The sequence below is a fragment of the Erythrolamprus reginae genome, chromosome 4, assembly GCF_031021105.1.
Source record: "Erythrolamprus reginae isolate rEryReg1 chromosome 4, rEryReg1.hap1, whole genome shotgun sequence".
In the NCBI taxonomy this organism is placed as follows: domain Eukaryota; kingdom Metazoa; phylum Chordata; class Lepidosauria; order Squamata; family Dipsadidae; genus Erythrolamprus; species Erythrolamprus reginae.
The window spans coordinates 39,327,581-39,342,097 of record NC_091953.1 but is presented as its reverse complement, the minus strand read 5'-3'; the positions used below and the strand labels follow the sequence as shown (position 1 = coordinate 39,342,097).

General features: G+C 35.8%; 1 protein-coding gene across 6 annotated transcripts in view; it reads left to right on the top strand.

Annotated features, from left to right (window-relative positions):
- CBLB (Cbl proto-oncogene B) overlaps positions 1-12,684 on the top strand; it is an 80,641-nt gene extending 67,957 nt beyond the window's left edge. For 4 of the 6 annotated variants that reach the window (XM_070750097.1, XM_070750095.1, XM_070750096.1 and 1 more), the window contains exons 15-19: positions 522-610; positions 699-827; positions 1,619-1,762; positions 5,807-5,926; positions 11,918-12,684. In XM_070750097.1, the coding sequence (XP_070606198.1) occupies positions 522-610; positions 699-827; positions 1,619-1,762; positions 5,807-5,926; positions 11,918-12,174 (739 nt within the window). In that variant the 3' untranslated portion in view covers positions 12,175-12,684. Of the gene's footprint in view, positions 1-521; positions 611-698; positions 828-1,618; positions 1,763-5,806; positions 5,927-6,625; positions 6,755-11,917 lie in introns of all 6 variants that reach the window. The other 2 variants (XR_011558962.1, XR_011558961.1) reach the window with 1 other exon arrangement.
- The last annotated feature ends 1,833 nt before the right edge of the window (positions 12,685-14,517 follow it).

Here is a 14,517-nt window from a genome sequence, read left to right as displayed (position 1 = left end):
AGACTTGGTTTTGTGCCCAGGCTTGGGGCCTTGAGTTTGTTGGGGGCTCTGGGTACAAACTGTATAGTAAATTTTAGTTGGTCTCATATATATTTATGTTGTAATATTTTAATTTTTTTCAGAGTCACTTCTTAAGTGACTTTTGAGATGAGATTCTCTTTCCCTCTTTCCCCCTTATTATTTTATTATTCATTTTATTAAAAATTCATGTACGTATTTCCTTTTATAGAAACATGAAATGAATTTTAACTGTCAGTCATTTCATCACACTATTTGGTTTGAGTGCTGAATTGCCTCTATCGAGTTCATGTGCAGTTGGTGCTAGAAAATAACGATGCTGTCTTTTATTAAAAATAAGATGTTATAATCATTAAAATGGGGGCAAAGGGAAAGAGTTGAAGTTGTCTGAAGTTAAATTTTCTTAGTACTAGTTTAAGTATTTTCATTTTGCATTTCATTTCTGATCTAATTCCATGTAACTTCTATGTGATTAAAACTACAGGTTTTATGTTTGCTTTCAGTGTGTTTGAGAATGGTCAGTGCTCTGGAATAAGTAGTGAAATGCACAATACTTCATCTGAGATGAAAAAATTGAAACAACCTGATATAGGTATGAATAGTGCATGTTTAGAGGGAAAAATTAATATGTTGCTTTTGGAAGTTTAAAAATTAAGGTATTTTAAATGTTTGGTATTTAGGAGAAGCCCTTGAGTCTACTATTCCAATACCTTTGCCGCCTCTGCGACCTCCATTGAGGGAAAATTTGAAACATGCATCTGTACTCAATAGAACGTCGTCTGATTATGACTTGCTTGTGCATCCTCCAGGTTATATATTCTCTTTTTCTTTCAAATATAGCAAGCTCCTTATAACAAAAATTTCAAACACAGCTATATGTAAATCTAAGATCCTGCACTAAGTATAGAGTAAATGACACCTCATTGATTTTTATGAATGTACAACTTACAACAGTTCATTTAGTGACCACTCAAAGTTACGACGACACTAAAAAAGTAACTTATGACCAGTTTTCAAACATATGATCATATTATACATTTGGCAATTGACTCATATTTATGACGATTGCAATGTCCCAGGATCATGTGATCCGCTTTTGCAACATTCTGACAGGTAGAAGTCAATGGGAAGCTAGATTCACTTAACAAAAGTGTGACTAATTTAACAACTACAGTAATTAATTTAACAACTGTGGCAAGAAAGATTGTAAAATGGGACAAATTCACTTAACAAATATTTTACTTATCAGCAGAAAGTTTGGGCTCAATAGTGGTATTAATTTGAGGAATACTAACGTTCTACAGTTAGTTCAAAATAATAATCATTTATCTACTAACCAGTTTGGTTCCTGCAAATGGACACGTTTAGACTGGAATCCTAAAGTGTTGGTCACAAATAACTGAATTAAGATAGTGCTGATTATCTTTCCTCCCAAAAAGTATTGTTGTGGCGATCCACCTAACAACATAATTTACGACCAAAATTCCAGGTTTAATTGTAATTCTAAGTTGAGAATGACTTATTAAAATTGCCATACTATTAGATCAACTTTTAGAAAATGATCTGATAATGGGTTTATTTAATTTTTCTGTTAATGCAGGTGAAGATTTGTCTGACAATCCACCACCTTCCCTTCCTCCACCTCCACCACCTCCTGCACGCCATAGCTTCATTGAGCAAACAAGACCACATGTTGTAGGAAACAGACCCCTATCTGGACATGAACTATACCACCCTCCCGCTGGTAAGAGATGGTGATGGTGATAATTATTTTACTTTACTATAGAGATTTAGTTATAAAAAATGTTCTCAAATATTTAACTGCCTGTCAGCATATATCTAACCATGAATTTGGAGGAATACAGAATAAAATCAGTTATGAGGTTATGTAGAAAAATAAGCAAATGAATTTCCTACATTTCCAAAATATACAGTAGCAATGGTATAGTATAGTGATCTTCAAGTTAAGAAGTAGTTTATGTTTGGAGTTTTGTCATCTGGGAAGAAATGGCAAATTAAAGAGAATTCTGCAAAAACCAGAGCTAACAACCACAGAGGAATGAAGAGGTGGCCAGACAAGAAGAATTGAGAATACCCACAAATGCCCCAGACGGCTGTTCCTTATGAGAAGACCACAAATGTCTCCAGCGGGTTTAGCACTCTGGGAGATGTGAGAATAGCAATTTTGCTCAAACTGTGCTTGACGCCTAAGTTTGCATACTTCCTTTTCTAATCATATTAAGAAATTTCTTGTTAACTGCCTTTTGGCTAATAAGAACTTTTGGGTCTGGAGGATATAGCACCAGGCAAGTTTCCTTCAGTCCTTTGGAAAGGAAAATTTTAAATATAAGTCTAAGGACTTCTTAAAAATGTGGGGAATAAACAGCAAAACAGCGATGAAATTTGGAACTATCTAAAATATGTTCTCTTCTTTTTTTTGCATAAAGTTTTTTATTTTTTTTCCTCCTCCAGACATCAGATGTTTATATCACCATAAACAAAGCATAATAAAAAAAATCACCAAGAATACCTTGCTTTGGCTTCAATCTAAATCAATAGTATCAGTGTCTGCCAGTCTGAACTTCCATTATCTTCTCACTTGACCCTCCTTTCCTTCCCTCTTCTCCTCTCCCATCTACTTTCTTTAACTTCTGTCTGTCTGTCTGTCTGTCTATCTATCTACCTATTCTAGTCATATTTTTTACAGTCCAATTTGGAGCGGTTAATATTAAGCTTGTATCTGTTGTGTGCACTTGTGTTGTTGTGGTTGAAGCTGAAGTAGTTGTTGACAGGCAGAACGTTGCAGCAAATGATCTTGTGGGCAATACTTAGATCATCTTTAAGGCATCATAGTTGTAAGCTTTCTAGACCCAGGATAGTAAGTCTAGTTTCATAGGGTATTCTGTTTCGGGTGGAGGAGTGAAGGGCTCTTCTGGTGAAGTATCTTGGGACATTTTTGAGGGTGTTAATGTCTGAGATGCAGTATGGGTTGCAAACAGATGAGCTGTATTCTAGGATGGGTCTAGTGAAAGTTTTGTAAGCTCTGGTAAGATTGCCAGAGCAGAAGCTGCATAGGATTATGTACAACTCAACAACATTGAGTTGTTAATCTAATCCTATGTAGCTACTGAACAACTCTTGAAGCCTTCTTGGCAATGTTGTTGCAGTGGGCTTTGGCACTTAGGTCTTTTGTTATTAGTACTCCGAGGTCCTTAACCGAGTGGGGGTTATCTGTGATAATTTGTTTATTCAGTTTGTATTTGTAGTTCTGATTCTTTTTGCCAATGTGGAGGACAGAGCATTTGCTGGTTGAGATTTGGAGTTGCCATGTGTTAGACAAATCAGAAACAGAGTCTAGGTCTTTTTGGAGAGTAGTTGTGTTATCGGTGGTGTTGAAAAGTTTAACATCATCTGCGAAGAGAACACAGTTGCTTATGATGAGATTGCAAAGGTCATTGATGTAGAGAATGAAGAGCATTGGTCCCAGTACGCTTATCTTGGGTGACACTGCTTTTAACAGAGACGGGGGTAGATATAGTGCTTCCTATTTTAACCACTTGTTGTCTGTTTGAAAGGAATGCTATAATCCAGCAGTGGAGGGATCCTGAGATGCCATAGGATTTGAGTTTTAGGAGTAGTTTGTCGTGGACCACTGAATCAAAGGCTTTGCAGAAGTCAATATAGATTGCATCTATAGATTTTCCTTGATCAAGATGAGTTGTCCATATGCTTTTGTAGTGGAGGAGCTGCAGGTTGCAGGATAGTTTTTTTTCTGAATCCAAATTGTTTGTTAGAGAGTAGATTATTAGTTTCAAGGTAGAGAGTCGTTGATTGGTTTATAGTCGATTCCATGACTTTGCATGGGATGCAGCATAGTGATATTGGTCTGTAGTTATCTTCAAGAGAGGGGTCTCCTTTTTTGAAGATGGGGATGACCATTGCTTTCGACCGTAGCTTAAGAAGTGTGCTGGTGCTGAAGGATTTTTCAAAAATTATGCTCAGTAGTTCAGCTATAGCAGAAGAGAGCTTTTTTAGGAAGTATGCACATAGACCGTCTGGTATGACTGATAGAGAAGGTTTAAGGTCATGTAATGCTTTTTCAACTTGGTCTTCAGTGAAGTCTATTTGGGTTAGGTCGTTGAGAGAGTTTGAGGTGCGAGTGATGAAATTAGGGGATGAGCCATTGCTGTTGACAAAGACAGAGCCAAAGAATGAGTTGAGGAGGTTAGCTTTGGATGAATCATCGAGGTATTCTTTGTTGTTGGGTCCTTTGAGAGGTGGGATAGGTCTAGAGTCCTTGAATTTGTTGTTGACAAAGTTGTAGAAGGCTTGATTGGATTTGGTGCGTGGGAGGTTTTCCTCTTGTATGCTGTGGTAGTGGAGACATTCTGCTTTTATTTGGTTGCATATGCTTTTATAACGGCTTTTGATGTTTGCTACTTGTCATTTTTTGTTATTACGCCAGAGGGATTTTTTCCTTGTTTGTAATTTTCTTATTGAGATGGGGAGGTTATTTTTCTTAATTGAGGTAGATATAAATGGTACGTAAAGTCTGATGAGTATTTTCATCTCTAGGAAGAATGTGTTGTAGAGGTCATCAGTAGAGTTAGAGTTAGAGAATAGAGTTTGCCAGTTTAATGTTGAGAGATGGGCGTCATAGTTTGCTTTTTTGAAGTTGAATTTCAGTGTTGCATTATTTGGGTGGATCTTGGTGTGGCTTAAGTTTATCATGCAGTGATCGCTTTTGGAAAATGGTTCTCTGCCCCTTCCTTCTCTACCCTCTCCACCCTCTATTTCTTCTACCTTCCTACTTCCTCTCCTTTCTTTTATCCTTCCCTGAATGAAATATCTTTAATTTTAACAATCATTTATTGAATTGGACTGGCAGTTTCTTTCTGCATTCTTATAGTTTTGTGAAAGCTTTTATTATTATTATGTTATTCAATCTAACATTAGAATTTATCTTGGACGTATAATCTTTGTCAATGCTGCCTTTAACCCTGTCTAGTTGCAGTCTTTGCTCATACCCTACCAGCATTATACCTTCCGGTGTCAACCATCTGAAATTTACTCCTCTCTCAATCAATTTCTTTGTTAGGAGCTGATATTCCTTTCTTAAATATTTTACTCTTCTTGGTACCTATTTTAGGGCAACAATCTCTTTGTTTTATACTTAATAGCTGTGTTCCTCAATTTCTGCAAGAGTTCTGTTCTCAATGCTCTCTTCATAAATCTCACATGAACTTCTACGGGCAAGCACTCTTCATGAAAGGTATCTTCATCTAGGGAGTCTTTTTTCTTCCCACTGAAAGGAAGATATGCCACATAATTCTTTTCAGAGGCCACAAGAAAGCTCTGAGAAGCTTTGTTGCATGGGTGTATCTTCTGTGGATCTAAGTTAAAGGTTTATAAAATACCATTGCAACAAAGCAATAGCAGATAGTGGGAAACAAAGCTACAAACAACTGAACAGAAAGATTTCAGGAAAACTAAATGTTTAAGACTTTTAGAATGCATAGTCTTGATATTATACTTTAGGTTTTCTATGAATTCTTTATGACATAACTCAGTATTTGATTAAAAATAACCAGAATTTTTCTGATTAGCAAAGCAAACTATTAAAAAGAAGGCAAAGTGCACATTAGAAGACAATTCAACTCAATCAAATTAAAATTTACATATTACACCATCCATTTGTTGTGTATTTTTAAACCTTAAATGAACTTTTTGTCAATTTATGTCCTTTGAACAGAAATACACAAAATGATCTTTATTTTTTCTTTGACAGATCTTTTTTTTGATCCTACAAATGGCTCCGTTCCTTTACCACCTGTTAGAAGATTAACTAGTGAAAATATAAAGGCCCACAGATTATCCCAGGATTATGACCAACTGCCCTCTTCTTCAGGTAATTAAAATCCAATATGCAGGAATAAAATTACAGAACTGTTTATATTCTGTATAATTTTAAAAAAAGATAAATTTGTTACTTTAATCTTTCAGATTAAATCTGAAATATATTAAAATTGAAAATGGAGAATATGTGATTTAGGATATCAACAAACCCCCCTCCCCTTCTATAGAGCTCCAGTTTGTATTAACCTTTAATCCGTTTGCAAGGGAGTAAAACAAGAACTTTTCCATATCACTTCCAAAGAGCTTGACTATTGTCCTTGGTTTTGGCATCAGGGTTATGTGCTACTGTTTTCATTCCTGGTTTTTATTCTGAGTTTCTGTTTTTGTGTTGCAAACTTCTGGGAGTCAATCTTGATTTACGGTAGTTTATAATAAAATTGCTGTGTGGTGTTAGAATCTACATATTCGCTATTAGCATAAGAAGAGAAGAAAACATCACAGTCACTACAAAGAAAAAATCCATAATTAAATGTGCTGAAGTATTGTACAAACTCAAGATGCATTATTATTAAAGTGCTTTTCGTTCATTAATATGCTGGGCTTGTTTAAAATCAAAAGGATTAAATACAATACTACAAACAAAGTAAAGGTGTGTTAAGCAAAAGCAAAACTAGCCATCAAAGGTTGATAGAAGGAAATCCTGGCAGAAGGTACCTAAAAGATGTAACAGTAGGTACCTCATGAATTTCAGGTGGCCGAGCATTCCAGGGTACAGGCATCATTACAGAAAAGGCTTTTCTGCAAGTAACTGCAAGATGACAATCAGTCAGTCTCGGCACAGGCAGCAGAACCTCCTATGATGATCTTACCAATCAATCAGGTCTGTAATAGCATAATTGATCTGTTAGGTATCCTAGTGCCACATTATTTAGGATCTTATAATGTAAAGAGCGTAATCTTCAACCTGACATAATATTGGATTTGAAAGGAGCAGAAGCATAACATTTGCATGAACATGAGCCTTACTTAGCAACTGCTATGCCACATTTTGTGTGGGCTTCTCTTTCCACATGGAGCACAAGGTTACCCTTGTAGCTGATATTACAGCAATCTAAATATAAAGTTTCCCTTTCCTGAACAAATACAACTAAACTGTCCCCATCCATGTAAAGATATAATTAGTACACTTAAAAAACTAGAAATATGTCACTCCAGTAGTGGTAATGGTTAGGAGCAACATTTTTAGAGCAAGCAAATTTCTGAAATTCTCATGTGGAGATCACCCATTCTAAAATGTTCTTACGATAAAGTCTCCGTTTACTGGCTGTTATTTATCCCATTGCTGTCTCCTGGTTTGGAATATGCCTCTCTATACTCTTCAGAGGTTACAGGAAATTTTGTCATCAACATGCTGATCATTATTAACCGTCAAACTCCAGATAATCTCTCAGCAAATTTATATGGTTATTGTGTATCACTGAGGACAAGATAATGTATTATTGCCAGGATAGAAAAATGGTCACTCAACTCTGTGCAAGTAGAAGTGACATCATTGTACTACAGCACCATCAACTCATACTTGACTAGAGATACTTGACTAGAGTATGTCAAAAGTAGAATGCCAAAAATTTTATTTTTAAAATGATCTGCAAATTACTACAATGGTCTGAGATTCCAGGGTACTTTTTTGGGGGAGCTGATAATAAATTTTGACCATTTTCAACTCTGATGACAAGCTGCTTTAGAATACAGAATTGGGTGAATTAGGGAATATCCAACAGGTTCCACATCATGTTTTAACAATCAGATGTCCTGACCTAACTCATCGCCCAGAGTTCCTTGAACAATTAAATAGTGTAAAAAAAAAAGAGGAAGGCTAAACAAGGCTGAAATTGGATTTTTAAAAATTCCTGGAAAAATGTGAACAGAAAATTCTATGTTGATTTTTATATTGATATTCTGTACATGAATGTCTGTTTAAAAAAATGTATCTAAAGTTCAGGAGAAGTAATCTTAATTTTAGCTTTTTTGCTCCAACTGGAGTCTGTTAGAGGTATTACTTGTACCAAGTCATATCCTCCAAGATTGTGTGTGTGTGTGTGTGTGTTTGCTGTTGCTATGTTTGTTGCCAGTAAACGAAATTCAATTACACTTAATTACATTGCATACTGAGCAAATAGATCCAACAGATGATGCTTTTAATATCATTCTGCACTACAGTGTTTCCTTGCCACTTTGCGGTTCACCATTCATGGACTCATTGCATTGCGGGTTTTGTCAGAGCCATTCCATTGTGACCAATTCTGGTCGCAGCAGATGGGCAGCACATGCTTTTGACATCTCCTTGATCCTAAAGCAGCCGCTTCCGCTGAGGGGGGATTAAAAGGCCCCAACCGCAACTCAGAATAAGGGGGGCAGGGCGGGAGGCTGTCACCACCTTCTCCCCCAGCCCCCCGCCAGGCCAGCCTCCCTGTGCGTATGCAGAGTGGCGGCCTTGCCGCAGCCCGACAGGAAAGCACCAGCAAGAGCCAAATCCTCCAGTGGCAGCATAACAACAAAGCGGAAGAAGCGGTGGAGGTAGCTGCAGCAGCGTCCGCTAATGCTGGGAGAACCCCATGCCAAGTTTAGAAACTCGGGGACTGCTTCGGCTGCCACTATCGGACTCCCGAGCAGCTCTGGTAGGTCCTCGGGGAGCGTAAAGGCCCCGCCCCTGCCCTTTGCCTGCAAAATGCTCCTTTGCAAAACAGCGTTGAGCCTTCTTCCCTCCTCCCTCCTTTGCTGGGCTGCCCTGTTTTCCTTGCGTGTTTTGCACTCCCCTTACCTGCTCTGAAGTGGACCCCGCCCTCTGGCGTGCCTCTCTCTCACCACCATCCCAATCTCCTCCCCTTCTCTTGGTTTAAGGCACAGGTATCCATAGTAATGCAATAAGGTACACAGAACTTTTTCAAAATTCAATTTCATGAATTTTATGTATTATGTTCCCATATGCATTATGTACAAGTTAAATCATTTGGATATCTTTTTAATGTAGAGTTGGTATATGTTGGTATACTTGATATAAGCTATAGCTATGCATAAGTTACATGCATTATTTATTTCAATCGAAGATAATATATGTTGCTGAGGCTTGAATGGTGTGTAGCTCCGGGAAGCACCAAGGACTCTACATTGTTTGCTAATTCTATCCATAATTTGGCATGCATTATATATATTTCCTATATATTAATTGCACTTTGGATACTAGTAAGCAAACTAACATTGATACTGGAAGATTCTCATTGCTGACAACTTCAAACATATTTTTTTAAAAAATATAAGGCTATTCAAATATTAAGATATCTATTTGAAACACGTGTTTCTAAATATCCATCTCCTTAGTTACATTGCAAGTAATATAATGCAGAATTGCTTGTATCAATAATTTATATTGAAGCTAAATGGAAATTTGTGTACTAGTTGAAAATATTAAGGTGGTGCCGTGGATATTGCCTATCTGGACTTCAGCAAAGCCTTTGATACGGTTCCACATAAAGAGCTGATAGATAAATTAGTGAAGATTGGACTTAATCCCTGGATAGTTCAGTGGATTTCAAGCTGGCTGAAGCATAGACATCAGAGAGTTATTGTTAATGGCGAGTATTCTGAGCAGAGACAGGTTACAAGCGGTGTGCCACAAGGGTCTGTTCTGGGTCCTATTCTTTTTAATATGTTTGTGAGTGACATAGGGGAAGGTTTGGTAGGGAAGGTTTGCCTATTTGCCGATGACTCTAAAGTGTGCAATAGGGTTGATATTCCTGGAGGGGTCTGTAATATGGTAAATGATTTAGCGTTACTAGATAAATGGTCAAAGCAATGGAAACTGCAGTTTAATGTTTCCAAATGTAAAATAATGCACTTGGGGAAAAGGAATCCTAAATCTGAGTATTGCATTGGCAGTTCTGTGTTAGCAAAAACTTCAGAAGAGAAGGATTTAGGGGTAGTGATTTCTGACAGTCTCAAAATGGGTGAGCAGTGTGGTCGGGCGGTAGGAAAGGCAAGTAGGATGCTTGGCTGCATAGCTAGAGGTATAACAAGCAGGAAGAGGGAGATTGTGATCCCCTTATATAGAGCGCTGGTGAGACCACATTTGGAGTACTGTGTTCAGTTCTGGAGACCTCACCTACAAAAAGATATTGACAAAATTGAACGGGTCCAAAGACGGGCTACAAGAATGGTGGAAGGTCTTAAGTATAAAACGTATCAGGAAAGACTTAATGAACTCAATCTGTATAGTCTGGAAGACAGAAGGAAAAGGGGGGACATGATCAAAACATTTAAATATGTTAAAGGGTTAAATAGGGTTCAGGAGGGAAGTGTTTTTAACGGGAAAGTGAACACAAGAACAAGGGGACACAATCTGAAGTTAGTTGGGGGAAAGATCAAAGGCAACATGAGAAAATATTATTTTACTGAAAGAGTAGTAGATCCTTGGAACAAACTTCCAGCAGACGTGGTTGGTAAATCCACAGTAACCGAATTTAAACATGCCTGGGATAAACATATATCCATTGTAAGATAAAATACAAGAAATAGTAAAAGGGCAGACTAGATGGACCATGAAGTCTTTTTCTGCCGTCAGTCTTCTATGTTTCTATGTTTCTATATTTTTAAAAATAGATTTAGATTCTGTAATTTATGTTAATGGAATTTCACTAAAATCAAATAAAATATTGTGAACAATACATATATTCTTGAGTAAAAATTAAACTATGTGCTATATTTATTTCATCCCGTTTTATTATCAGAAATGGTGGAGCCATTTGATGGAATGAAGACTTTTTAAAATCAATTTTATAGGAAGTTTGATTACTGGGACCACATCTGATAATAACTATATAATCCAATTTATATGTATGCTTAAGATATAAGGGAACAGCATTAATAGTAACAGTAATCATATGATGAAGATTGTATAGAACAAAGAAATCCAGAGCTGAGAGTGCGACAGTAGCATTTTAAAAAAAACCTCTTGGAATGAAAGTTGATAAAATCCCTACTGTCTTTCATTGTAATTGATTTATTGGAATGCATTGAATCAAAAATTTAAAGAATGAAAGGTAATCTGATATGTAATTACAGATAGTCCTCGATTTACAACAGTTCATTTAGTGACCATTCAAAATTGCAACAGTAGTGAAAAAAAGTAACTTATGACTATTTCTCACACGTATGACCACTGTAGCATCCTCATGATCATGTGATCAAAATTCAGACACTTGTCAACTGCTTCATATTTATGATAGTGGTTGCAGTGTTCTGGAGTCATCACCTTTTGCAACCTTCTGACAAGAAAAATCAATGGGGAAGTGATTCCCTTAACAAATGTGGCAACAATTTGCAAAAAATGGGGCAAAACTTCACTTAAAAATGTCTTGCATAGCAATAGAAATTTGGGGTTCTATTGTCAAAAATCAAGGACTACTTGTACTTCTGAAATAATTTATTTGTATTTATTAAATTGTGCTTTGAAATGTCATCCCCGATTTTCATAAATGCCAATAATACTTTATAGTAATGTTTGCAACTGCACATCGTGGAGATAAATATTGCTAAAACAGAGGAATCATAAACATGAAGGTCTGATATTCATGGAAAATATTAAAGAAAATCAAATAAAATTAAGATGAAGTCATTTTAATTATATCTTTCTTGCATGGTTTGGTAATGTATAATAGCAATAGCAATAGCACTTAAACCTACATACTACTTCACTGTGCTTTACAGCCTCTCTGAGAGGTTTTCAGCATATTGCCCCTAACAATCTGGGTCTTATTTTACCACCTCAAAAGAATGGAAGGCTGCGTCAACAAGTAGGGCTTGTTCTTGACTAAACAAAAATAATTATAATTCTGCTCCTATCTGTGCAAATATGCAGTCCAGTTCAAATTCAGAAATTACCTTTGATGGTGAGATAATTGAATAGAATCAATGATTTTGTATTAGCCAGAATATCTTTCTTTGCCTCCGTAAAAAATGACCATTCTTTTTTCTTCTTTTTATGTAGATTGTTCGCAAGCACCAGCCAGACCTCCAAAACCACTTCCTCGTAGGACTGCTCCAGAAATACACCATAGGAAGGCACATAACACTTCTACAGAAAACGTTGATGCAAAGATTGCAAAACTTATGGGAGAAGGTTATTCTTTTGAAGAAGTGAAGCGGGCCCTTGAAATAGCCCAGAATAATCTTGATGTAGCACGAAGCATTCTAAGAGAATTCGCTTGCTTTCCTCCATCAGTTTCTCCACGACTCAATCTATAGTATGGAAAATCTTGCAGCAAGCCTAATTCTCTATGTGTGTGTGTGTGTGTGTAAACATGAGAAATGTACAATTGTGAGATGGGTTTCAAATGAGATTTTTCCCCCCTGGATGTATCTTCAAAGAACGAGTTGGAACAATTTTTCAAAATAAGATCAACTGCTCACTTCAAGATATAAGTGAATTAAATCTGTATTTTTGCTAGCCATATTTTTGAATCAGGGTTGAACTGACAAATAATTTAAAGAAGTTTACTTCCCATGAACTTTTAATCTGTGAAATGCTTTTTTTCATGTTTACAAGATGGTAAATGACAATTTTAAAGCTGATAGTCCTTCTGTGTTCTTGTTCATATTTTCTACTGTGAGGCATTTCCAGTTATCTTTATACTGATTTGCCCCATTTACTAAGTCAGTTACTTTTTATACATATATAAGTGCACTCTCCATTTTTATTGTTCAAGAAGCTTTAAAAGCTTTTTGCATTTCTGCTCAAATAAAATGCAAGAAAAATGAGGCCTTCACTACTGATTTTATTTTTCTGATAGACCATTGCTATTTACACAAAGCAAAAAAATATATGAATGTGTAATATGTTACTTTGTTACTGGTCTATTTTAAAAGGGATTTTGACCAGCAACACTGGGTAAGCTTTTCTTTGATATGTGGTTGTTAAGCTTCAAGATCAGTATCTTACAAAATTAAACTATACAGAATTGCATGGTAATGACCTGAAAACATAAATCCTTTTTGATATAGTTATTCAAAATGCAAAAGGTGTGGGATTGAAATTGGACTTTTGTTCCTTGAAAAGCTTAATGAAAGGCTGTTCGTGCCTTAATATTGGCAGATATATGAAATCCATCAGAGTGAATTATATTATCAGTGGCCAGGTAAATTAGTATCTTGTCTTATGGAAAAGAAGTATTTGGTTAATTTCCTATGTAGATAATTATTTCATCACAGCTTTGGGGACAGGATCATTTTAAGAACACTTTAAATTTTCTGTGCTGTTGCTTAGTTCTGTTCTATAACAACCAATTTTACAAGGATTTCAATTAAGTTACATTATATCTTAAGTGTTTATTCAGTCCCCAGATCAATTTATTGTGTTGTGTTTGTAAACATAATTTTCTTGTGTTTGAAACATAACTTTCTGCCTTGAATAGCTAGTAATTTTTTGAAGCACAAGCCAAATCAAGTTTTTCCAATAAATTTCATTTCCCCCTAGATCAGTGTTTCTTAACCTTGGCACCTTTAAGATATGTGTACTTCAACATGCTGGGTAGGGATTTCTAGGAATTGAAGTCCACATTTTAAAGTTAGATCTTCCAATTCCTATTTTTTTTAAAAACCTAATACAAATTCTTGATTTGAAATGGGGTAATCTGAATACAAACTTAATGTTGAAATAGCTATTTTCCCTATCTTCTCTTAAATCTACGAAGTACGTTCCTGTTGGAGGAAATTGGCATTTATATTACACTTTAGGCATGGTTCACCATCACTGACCTGTTTAAGTTAATATGTTACAGAGTATAAGAGTAGAGAGACACACAAATGTGTAGACTGACCCTCCAGTCTTCTCTGATCCCATATAAATGAGGGAGGAAGATACGACATTTAGAATTGGGAAATTTTATTCTAAGAGAATTTATATGGTAGGTGAATTGCATCCTTTAATTTAGCAGAATATTAACTTTTAAATACATACTTAAATTGGGAGTACTAAAAATCATTTTTTAATTTTGATTCAAGGTAATGAGAAAGACTATCCTTTTTGATACATTTGGATTTAAAATATTGTCACATTTCATGTTTATTCTTCACACGGAATAGTAGGGATGTGTCTCTGAAATTTCTATTTTTAAAACAATTACTGTGAATGATGTTGAATCTATAGTTCTATTAGTACTCATTTATAATTTTCCAAATGACCAAGGATAAAAGATGTAACACTGGCATTACAGAATACAGGCATACTTGGCTTCTTATATTACTTGCAAATTCCACTAAACAAAGCCCAATCTTTGTGGAATGTTTACTATTGCTTTGGCCTGTCAAAGGCTTCATCAGATGCTGAAATATTACCAAACCATATCATGTTCTAGTTGAGAAAAATGGATTGTATATGTGTGTGTTGGTGCACATTTGCCTGTGCATAGTTTTAATTATAATAGTTTAGGGTAATCAGAAGATCATGTCAAGTATATTTATTAAAAATTCCAATGAATAGTAATGTTTAAAATTATTACATTGATTGTACCAATGTAGTAAAGTGTATACAGGACTCATCTAACAAGATAAAGAAATTATAAGGATATCTTGTTACAGTGAACAATATTC